Source organism: Callorhinchus milii, unplaced genomic scaffold (assembly GCF_018977255.1).
Source record: "Callorhinchus milii isolate IMCB2004 unplaced genomic scaffold, IMCB_Cmil_1.0 Scaffold1, whole genome shotgun sequence".
NCBI lineage: Eukaryota > Metazoa > Chordata > Chondrichthyes > Chimaeriformes > Callorhinchidae > Callorhinchus > Callorhinchus milii.
This window is the reverse complement of record NW_024704742.1, coordinates 47,170,204-47,180,715: the sequence shown is the minus strand read 5'-3', so window position 1 is coordinate 47,180,715 and position 10,512 is coordinate 47,170,204. Positions and strand designations below refer to the sequence as shown.

Here is a 10,512-nt window from a genome sequence, read left to right as displayed (position 1 = left end):
TGACCACTGGCACCATTCCCACACCCTTAAAAACAGCCGTCATCACTCCTATCCTTACAAAAAAACCCTCCCTGGACCCATCCCTGCTCTCAAATTACCGCCCCATCTCCAACCTCTCTTTCCTTTCCAAGGTCCTGGAACAACAACAACAAGATTACATTTGTATAACGCTTTCAGAAACAGCTTTGATCAAGGTGACAAATGACATTTTGTCCATCTGCGACCTGGACTCCCTCTGCCTCCTCATCCTCCTTGACCTTTCTGCTGCCTTTGACACCATTGACGACTCTATCCTCTCCCACCGCCTCTCCTGTCACCTCAGCCTTCATGGTTCTGTCCTTGAATGGTTCAGGTCATAGCTCTCATACAGCCTACACTTCATCTCCACAAACGGTTTCTCCTTTATCCCCCGCACCGTCACGTGCGCCGTTCCTCAGGGCTCTGTCCTTGGTCCCTTCCTCTTCACTATCTATATGTTCCATCTTGGCAGGAGGTCAACTTCCACATGAATGCAGATGACACCCAACTCTACCCCTCTGCCTCCACCCTCGACTCCAGGACCACTGCTGTCCTGACAGAGTGTCTGTCAGACATCAAGTCCTGGATGAGAGTTAACTTTCTTCAGTTGAACGTCAACAAGACCGAGGCTCTCCTGATTGGCTCTCGTCAGCGCCTCCACAATCACATGGTTGTACACTCCACCTCACTGAGCCAGTCCAGCACCTTGGCGACTTGTTTGACCCTCAACTATCCTTTCTACCCCATGTTCGTGCCATGACTCGCTCTACCTTCCTACACCTCTGCAAGATCGCCCGCCTCCATCACTGCCTCACTCCTCAGGCCACCGAAACCCTCATCCACGCATTCATCACATCTAGCCTCAACTACGCCAACTCACTGCTTGTCGGCCTTCCCAACTCTTCCCTCCACAAGCTGCAGATCATCCAGAACTCTGCAGCTCGTGTCCTTTCCTGCACCAGGCTCCATGACCTCATCACCCCCATCCTCGCCGGACTCCACTGGCAATAGAATTCAAAATCTTTGTGCTTGCCTGCAAGGCCTTCCATGGCCTTACCCCTCCCTACCTGTGACTTGCTAACCCCATATCAACCAGTCGCACTCTACGTCCTCCGCCCAGCCCACTGCACCAATGGTGGTCGGGCCTTCAGCCTCTCTGCCCCCACCCTATGGAACTCCATCCCACATTCCCTTCGTCTCACTCCCCGCCCCCTTGCCTCCTTCAAGGCGCGTCTCAAAACCCTCCTCTTCGACCGAGCCTTCGGCCATCCTCCTACCCTCCAGCCTCCCCGATCCCGACCCCCCCCCAAGCTCGGGGCCAAATCCAGCAATGACAACAACAACGTATACATAGCGCCCTCCCTGCGTCTCAGGGTAGCGTCTCAAGCGCGTTTACATCCCTGACTGTCCAGCACCTTGGGTGCTCCTCCGGACGTGAAAGGCGCTTTGCAAATGTAATTTGTATTGTGTTGCATTATTGGGTGTTGGTGTTGTTGGATTCACAGCCAACATTACAGCTGCTCTTCACCACATAACCACAGGGCGCACTTAGGGTGCGCAGACGGGATGCGCAGTGCGTCAAGCCCGTGAAGCGGAAGTTCGCCGAGGGCTCGGGTGGGGGCGGGGCGGTGACGTCATTGATTGACGTAGAGGCACAAGCGCGTGGCGCGTCTTGCGCAGACGTTGAAGGGCGGACGGAGGGCGGGCGGGCGATCGGATCGATCGATGGATCGATCGATTGATTGACTGATCGCGCGAGTTGTGTGTCTGCCCGGCGGTAACCAATGTTGGCGGATTGGTCGGGTTCACGCCCAATTGGGGCGTGTTTTTCCTGCGCGTCGCGTAAAATAACAGCGTTGGGGCGGGTGCCCACTTTTCGAAACATCCGAAAAATTTAAAACGGTGAAATGCGTGGGTTTTCGAAGACCTTTTCTCGCACAGTTTCGAGAGAGGGGGGGGGGGAAAAAAGCACTCAGCCTCAATCGGCCAGTCTGCCGGCCATATAAGCGGGCGGACGCCTCGTATTGGGCTACTTTTTTTTTTGGGGGGGGCGGCGGGAGGGCTCGGGTTTGGTTACCCTTTCGGGGCTGCGACATTTTATTTTGATTTCTGACGCACCCCAGAGGCGGTGACGTAGGATGGACGGGGGAGGCGCGAGCGGCGCCGGGGGGAGGCGCGAGCGGCGCCGGGGGGGAGGCGCGAGCGGCGCCGGGGGTTGGGGGGCGGTGGCGGTTGGTGGCAGCTCGTCTCGAGCCGCGGTTCGAAGTTTAAATTACCAACAGCTGTAGCCGGGGATGGAGCCGAGCGCGGGCGGTGGCGGCGGCGGTGAGCGACTAACTCGAGAGCAAAGACACGTCGGGCTTTCCTCTCCTCTCAACTCGTTTTGCGAACGTGTTGTGCGGGGGTTTCTGTAATGCGGCGGTTGTGGTGGTGGTGGTGGTGGTGAGGTGCGGGGGGGTAGTAAACATGTTTTGGGGGGTGGAAAAGTGCGCCACGACGCCGTCGGCGAGCACCTGGAGCGTGTGTCCCGAGTGGGCTCGCTCCCCGGCGGTGTGAACGGACGGCGTTGTTAAGGGATAATAATTTGGGGAGGACAAGTTTGCGGGGCTGTGTGTGTGTGTGTGTGTGTGGGCGGGGGATTGATTTGGTTTAAGCTTCTTTTGGAAGAGCCCACCGCAGAGACGCCTATGGGCTAAATGGCCTCCTCCTGTGCTGTACGATTCTGTGGGCAGCAGTGAGGATCGGTTGTGTTTGTGTGTTTTTTTTTCTCTGTTCGGGCTTCCCCTTCTTTTCCCCTGCCCTGCCCTGCCTGGCCCTGCCCTGCCCGGCCCTGCCCTGCCCGGCCCGGCCCTGCCCGGCCCTGCCCCGCCTGGCCCGGCCCTGCCCTGCCCCGCCTGGCCCCGCCCTGCCCTGCCCTGCCCTGCCTGGCCCCGCCCGGCCCTGCCCTGCCCGGCTGCCCTGCCCGGCTGCCCTGCCCGGCGGCCCTGCCCGGCGGCCCTGCCCGGCTGCCCTGCCCGGCTGCCCTGCCCGGCGGCCCTGCCCTGCCCGGCTGCCCTGCCCGGCCCTGCCCTGCCCGGCTGCCCTGCCCGGCCCTGCCCTGCCCGGCCATGCCCGCCTTGCCTTGTTCCCCGTGTTTTATTGTTCGCAGTCGGGCCCTTTGATTTTCAGGGGCGCCCTGAAATGACTGGGCATCTGAACACCTCTTACCCACTCCACCCACTCACTCACCCACTTCACTGACATCTGATCCGATTGCCAGTGATATCAGTGATTATTCTCTCAAGGAACTATGTTCCCGAATCTCTTGCCGGCAAGTTGGCTGTCGATCTCTTTCCAGCACTTTAGCTCACGTTTGTATCCATAACGTCTCCCCGACGCGGTTCCCAAGACAGTGGGCGCCGCCAGTGCTGGACTGCGCTGAGATTAACAATTTTTTTTAAAAAAAAAGGAAAATCGGATCTCTTCTCTCCCACCCCTGGCAACGTGAAGGTGTTGGACTGCATAAAGATTAACAACTAAAGTTTGATTAAAATCTCGTCTCCCGCTCAGCTTCTGACCAAATTGTTCGCCCACAAAATACAATCAAACCACTTTACAGTAGATCTGGTGAAGCGCTTTGAGATGTCTTGATGACGTGATAAGTCGCAATATTAAATACAAGGATTATTATTTTATCTAACATCTGTGATCTTCTACTCCACTCTTCTGCTTGCTGCCATATGTTTGGAAGGGATTTGTGGCTGGGCTAAGATTTATGCTTGGAATTGCATTGCAATCTATAACTCGTAGACAGCGTAGCTCATCTTTTGGGAGATGGTATGTCAGTATCTTTACTTCTGTAATCTTCTTTTACTCTGCTAACTCTGGTTTGGGCATTCTCAGCCCTCTTCTCACCACCATTGGTGACTGAGCTTTCAGCAACAAGACACCTCTAACCTTGGGAACTGCACTCCTTTTCCCCCCACCCCTCTTTAAATGCCTACTTTTTGACTAAGCTTATGGTTTCTTCGACCTCCTGTCCCACCCTGTTCCCGGCTTGGCTTCTGACACTGTCCATGTGGAATATTTCAGAACATTGTTATACGTGAAGGGTGATACATAATGCATGTTCATACATACTCGCACTCATTGTGGGATTGTGTATTCATACAGTCGTTTGTGATTGTCTGGCAGTTAGCCACATTGTTTGATGCTTGGGAGTATTGTGATTTTTTAAATAGTATTGTCCCTTTGCAATGTGAAAATAAGGTTACAATCTGGTATGTTAATTCTTAAGGTGATACCAGCTAATGAGCACTGGCATTTAGGAACTCGAAGTAGATTCTTATGTGTGTTCATATGTGCATGCATGGAAGCACACGAATAATGCATACTATGTAATAGAATACATGTCGCTGTAGTGCAGTGCCAGTTCTGGCAAGTTGTATGATTCGTTTTTGGGAATTGAGATCATAACTCGGTATCATTGCACCTTGCTGTTAAAGAAGATTATCAAGGGTAATTATAGAACGTAATGTGCTATCGTGAGCTGTAAAGGAACATCTTTTCTGTGATTTGAGCTGTCAGCCTGGTTCAGTTGGTAGCACTTTTGACCCTAAGTCATAAGCTTGTGGATTCAAGCCAACAACCTGAGAGCTCGCAGCCGAGATGGCATTCCAAATGGTGCGCTGTATTTTTGGTGGTGGAGTCTTTCAGAACCCCATCATCCCCATCCTCGCCCGACTCCACTTGCTCCCAATCACTCAAAAGCTACAGTTCAAAATCCTGATCCTCACCTTCAAAACCCTCCACAGAATTGCTCCTCCCTATCTCTGTGAGCTCCTAACTCCCTACGAACCTGTCTGCTCCCACCCCTCAGCGGGCTCCAGCCTGCTTCATGTCCCCATCTTGCCCGCCCCACCATTGTCCTGCGGGCCTTCAGCCACTCTGTCCTCACCTACTGGAACACCAACCCACAGTCCCTTCGCCTCACCCCCTCACTTGCCTCCTTCAAGACATTGATACATGCCAATATACCAAATGCAAGCATTATTGATGAAAGCTTTGCCATGGGAAAACAAGGTGGAGTTTCAGATAAATGTCAGTAGATTGTTTCTTTATGAAACCGATTGATAGGGGAAAAGGGGAGATATCAGAAAAAAAGATCTGGACAAACACTTCAGGACACTGGAACATCCTTGCAGGATGCAGTATCCTTTCTGAGGCCAATTTTGTTCTCCCAACTGCTACCTAGTCTGAGATTGGGTATTCATGAATGGCCCAGTAATGCTCCAGGAGATTGATCACAAACAAACAGGTTGCTGTCTTTTTAATTGTATATAACCGTCAACCCTAAAGAATAAGTACGCCTATTTGATTAGCAAAATAACTACAGCTAGTTACGTCTATACCGAGATATAAAAGGGTAAGGCAGGAAAATGGGTTTTGAGTATATGGATCCAGTTGTGGAGCTTGCACGACATAGGTATAGATTTATTTCCTGTACTGATATTTTCATAAATCTAGGATTTTAAACTTTTCTCTTTATGAACGATGACAAAAGTTCTGAACTTGTAAAATTTGCAAATGCAAAGGCGGAAAGTACTGAAACATCCAGTTCCATCTTTTTTCCAAAGTTTAATTTTTTGTTTTATTTTGGTAGGTTTACTGTCCAGCATTTCTGACTGGTTAAAACTTGAAGGGAGTTTTTGAATGGTGCCAGACAATCCTGTTCTTGATCAGTATAAATATTATAATTCACCACTTTGAAGTTGTACTGTACTGAGTACTAAAATGGATAACATTGCAAATTATACATTGTGCTTTAAATGCGTATTCATAACCAATAAAAGTTTTTTTTAACGTCAAGTTGGAAGTGCTTTCCCAGTTTTTTTAAAAAAAAACACTCATTTCATATAGCCGCTTATTGCATTGATGAGACATCTCAACACATTTCCCAGGATAATAATAATAAAGAAACCTTGCATTTGATATCGCGCTTTTCATGTCTTCTCGATGTCTCAAAGCGCTTCACAGAATAGGCTGCAAAGTGAATTGACTATATTTGTGGGTGAATGTCCCACAAACAGTCGTGGATTGAAAATGAACAATTTATTATTGTTTTATTTTGGAAGAATTATTATTAGGCATGTGGAGTAAGGAAAAAAACTTGCCCAAGGTTTCGCCCTGCCGGAAATTGAACCCAGGTTTCTCGCTTGTAAGGCAAGTGGTCTAACCACTGAGCTACAGGACACCACATAATGTAAAATGATATGACTATTTTGTAGAAATATTATTGGGGCAATACACAGTTGCAGTTGTGGAATTTTTCCCAGCAGAGTAATGTTTTGAAATATCCCTTATAAAAAAAGGAATGGGTGGCCAGTGTAGAACTTTAATTTTTTTTTGCTTAATTTTTTTTCTCCACCAATCTTCTCCCCTAACTCTCACCTCATTTTTCCTTACTACTGGGGGCAAACCATGGTTACAAGTTGATTGAGTGTTTTTTTTGTGTGACTCTAGATAGATTGTGTTCACAAATTATTTTGACTGTGAGCATGTTATAGTATAACCAAACCCCATCCTTTCTTCCTAACAATCACATATTTGCATCTCCAACAGAGGTCACTGGATATTAATTGGGAGTGGAAATCTGAAAATGAGGTGTTGCCCCTCCAACCTCTGCGACCTGCTAACCCTTTATCAACCTACCCTCCCCCTCCGCTCAGCAGACTCTGTCTGGCCTGCTCCATGTCCCCAGCCGGCCGCCCCATCATTGGCGGTCACCCCTTCAGCCTCTCTGCCCCCACCCTCTGGAATTCCGTCCCACATTCCCTTTGCCTTGCTCCCTCCCTTGCCTCCTTAAAGGTGTGTCTTAAAACCCTCCTCCTCGACCATGGCTTCGGCCACCCTCATACCTTCTCTGCCCTCCACCCTCCCTGATCCCAACCTACCACCCGCTTGAGTCCTAATCCCTGACTTTTTCAGCACATTGGAACGTCGTCCTGATGTGAAAGGCACTTTACAAATATAATTTTGTATTGTATAATTTTTCCCCTCCTTATATCTGGGTTTTGAAATTTCGTATTTCAGAGTCTACAGTTAGGGATGTTGTGGTGGGGCACTTAGAAAGTCATAATGCGATTAGGTAGAGTCAACATGGTTTTATGAAAGGGAAATTGTGTTCAATAAATCTTTTAGAGTTTTTTGACGATGTTAGCTAGCAGGTTAGATGGGGGGAACCAGTGGATATAGTGTACTTGGATTTTCAGAAGGCATTTGACAAGGTACCACATAAAAGATTGTTACATAACATTAGGTCTCATGGAATTAAGGGTAATATATTAGCATGGATTGAAGAGTGGTTAACAGGCAGAAAATAGAGAGTAGGGATAGATGGGTCCTTCTCAGATTGGCAGGATGTGACTAGTAGAGTACCGCAAGGATCAGTGTGCTTGGGCCTCAACTGTTTACAGTCTACATCAATGACTTAGATGAGGAAATAGAGCTTAAATGTATCTAAATTTGCAGACGATACAAAGCTAGGTGGGAAAGTGAGCTGTGAGGAGGACACAAGGAGGATGCAAAGGGATACAGACAGGTTAAGTGAGTGGCCAAGAAAGTGGCAGATGGAGTACAATGTGGGGAAGTGTGAAGTTATTCACCTAGGTAGAAAAAGTAGAAAAGCAGACTATTTTCTAGAGGGGGAGAGACTAGATAGTGTTAGTATTCAGAGGGATTTAGGTGCCCTTGTACACCAATCACAGCAAGTTAGTGTGCAGGTAAAGCAAGCAATTAGGAAGGCTAATGCCATGTTAGCGTTCATTGCAAAGGGGTTAGAGTACAAGAGTATGGAAGTCTTGCTGCAATTGTAGAGGGCCTCGGTGAGACCGCATCTGGAATATTGTGTGCAGCTTTGGTCTCCTTATTTAATAAAGGATATACTCGCCTTTGAGGGGGTGCAGCGTAGATTCACGAGATTGGTTCCGAGGGGGTTGACCTACAAGGAGAGGTTGAGTAAATTAGGCCTATATTCTCTAGAATATAGAAGAATTAGAGGTGATCTTATAGAAACCTATAAGATTCTTAAGGGTCTTGACAGGATAGATAGTGTGAGACTGTTTCCCCTGGTTGGAGAATCTAAACCTAGGGGTCATAGGCTCAGGATTAAAGGTCATCCCTTTAGAACTGAGTTGAGAAAACATTTCATCATTCAGAGGGTAGTGAATTTATGGATTCTCTACCCCAGAAAACTGTGGATGCTCAGTCATTGAACATTATTCAAGACTGAGATCATAGATTTTTAAAAACTTCAGGGCTATTCTAAAGGGGAAATGGCTGGTAAATGGAATTAGGTTAGATCAACCATGATCTTATTAAATGGAGGGGCAGGCTCGAGGGGCTGAATGGCCTACTCCTGCTCCTATTTCTTTTATTCTTATGTTCTTATATGCTAGCTGGACTATTGATCCATTGGTAGAGTATATTTGAATTAAAAATGTTAAATTTTCAGACTTTAAAGTTTAAAAGCTTTTTGAACGACAGTAAAATCTAAAGTTGTTTAGCTAGAATTCATCAAAACATTTTACTTAAAATACATTGTCACAAAAAAAGTTGGATATTCAAATGCCAATTCCAATTTTATTGAACTGTTTTTTTCCCCTCCAAATCTGGATAACTCAGTTATAACATTCCCTTGTTTAGTGCATGTTATTCAGTGTTATTATGGCTCCAGGTTATACCTGGATGTGTGACACATCCAACTTCCAGAGCCAAATGGCTGGCTTCCTATGGTTTTTTTTAAAAAAGGCTATCTTCAGGCTAGTTGGATTATCCATTTATGTTATTTCATCTGCATATTGCGCAATCCAGAAAGCAGTCTTGTTTAGATGTGCTTTGTTGTGAGTTTGTGGATGTAATAGTTGTATTGCAACAGGGATACCCTCTAAAATATCAAAAGTGACTCACTAAATGGAGGAAGAGGTTTAATCTTTATTAAATTTTATACAGAAAATATATCTTTTTTAAAAAAAGTAAACATGTATAAATTTGTGTATTTTGGGTGGGGCCAAAGGAAAGGAATCTTAAAAAGCTAAACATATGAAGATGGAGAGTGGAAAATCAACATTGAAAAGGTTTGAGGGCAAATTTCAAAATGCTTTAATTCAGTCAGCAGAAACCCTCAACCCTCATACCACCCTCGGTCCCCATCTAGGCGCCCAGCCCCAGCTCAGGCGCCCAGCCCCAGCTCAGGCGCCCAGCCCCAGCTCAGGCGCCCAGCCCCAGCTCAGGCGCCCAGCCCCAGCTCAGGCGCCCAGCCCCAGCTCAGGCGCCCAGCCCCAGCTCAGGCGCCCAGCCCCAGCTCAGGCGCCCAGCCCCAGCTCAGGCGCCCAGCCCCAGCTCAGGCGCCCAGCCCCAGCTCAGGCGCCCAGCCCCAGCTCAGGCGCCCAGCCCCAGCTCAGGCGCCCAGCCCCAGCTCAGGCGCCCAGCCCCAGCTCAGGCGCCCAGCCCCAGCTCAGGCGCCCAGCCCCAGCTCAGGCGCCCAGCCCCAGCTCAGGCGCCCAGCCCCAGCTCAGGTGTCCAGCTCAGGTGCCCAGCCCCAGCTCAGGTGCCCAGCCCCAGCTCAGGCGCCCAGCCAGCAATATTGAGCGCTTTGTGACGTCCCTCCAATGTGAAAAAGGTGCGTTTCATTGTTGTGTTAAGTTTCTGGAAGGGAAACACAAAAATATTGTGTATGTGGCCTGCAGACATTTCTCAAATCCAGTCCTCAGCAGCCAAGTGGTTGGACCACCCTGCCTTAGCGTATACTCTTGGGCCCTCAAGCCATAGTTCTTGCTCTCCTGTGGTTGATACTTCTGAATATTGCGTGAGCAGGATTCATTCCTTTGGGGAGAGAATATGCACTCCATTCCAGGCGTGGGTAAATTCCCTGTGTGCTGACTAGGTTTTGCGCTAAAATGACTGACTTCCATGACATTAGATTGCCATTATATGCGCAGCAAATGAGAAGTGATGTTGGTGGTGACCTAATGTCTTGGAAGTCAGACATTTTACTTTTAGCACAGAAACTGACTGATCTTATTGTAAAAGGGATTAAGGGATATGGGGATAAGGCAGGGTTCGGTTATTAGCTGGAGTTAGATTAGAAGATCAGCCATGATTGAATGGCGGGGCAGGCTCGAAGGGCCGAATGGCCTACTCCTACTCCTACATGTTATGTTATACCTATGGCGCGATTCAGTCAAATGTGCAGTGAAATCTGCTATCATTCTTGTTATGGGGTTGTGGTTTTATAGTGTGGTAACGGTTCTCCTCTGTATGTATGTCGGCCTCCCCAACTCCTCCCTCCATAGGCTGCAGATCATCTAGAACTCTGCAGCCTGTGTCCTCTCCCGTCCTAGGCTCCGCGACCCAATTACTCCCATCCTTGCCCAACTCCACTGGCTTCCCATCATACAGAGGATACAGTTCAAGATCCTGGTTCTCACTTTTAAAGCCCTCCATGGTCTTGCTTCC

At 48.5% G+C, this 10,512-nt stretch overlaps 1 protein-coding gene across 4 annotated transcripts in view; it reads left to right on the top strand.

The window, feature by feature from the left end:
• The first annotated feature begins 1,880 nt into the window (after window positions 1-1,880).
• LOC103175847 (RELT-like protein 1) overlaps window positions 1,881-10,512 on the top strand; it is a 30,414-nt gene continuing 21,782 nt past the window's right edge. Inside the window, exon 1 of one of the 4 annotated variants that reach the window (XM_042341333.1) lies at window positions 1,881-1,929. In XM_042341333.1, the coding sequence (XP_042197267.1) occupies window positions 1,926-1,929 (4 nt within the window). In that variant the 5' untranslated portion in view covers window positions 1,881-1,925. Of the gene's footprint in view, window positions 1,930-2,228; window positions 2,344-2,444; window positions 2,466-10,512 lie in introns of those variants that run through there. The other 3 variants (XM_007889091.2, XM_007889090.2, XM_007889094.2) reach the window with 3 other exon arrangements.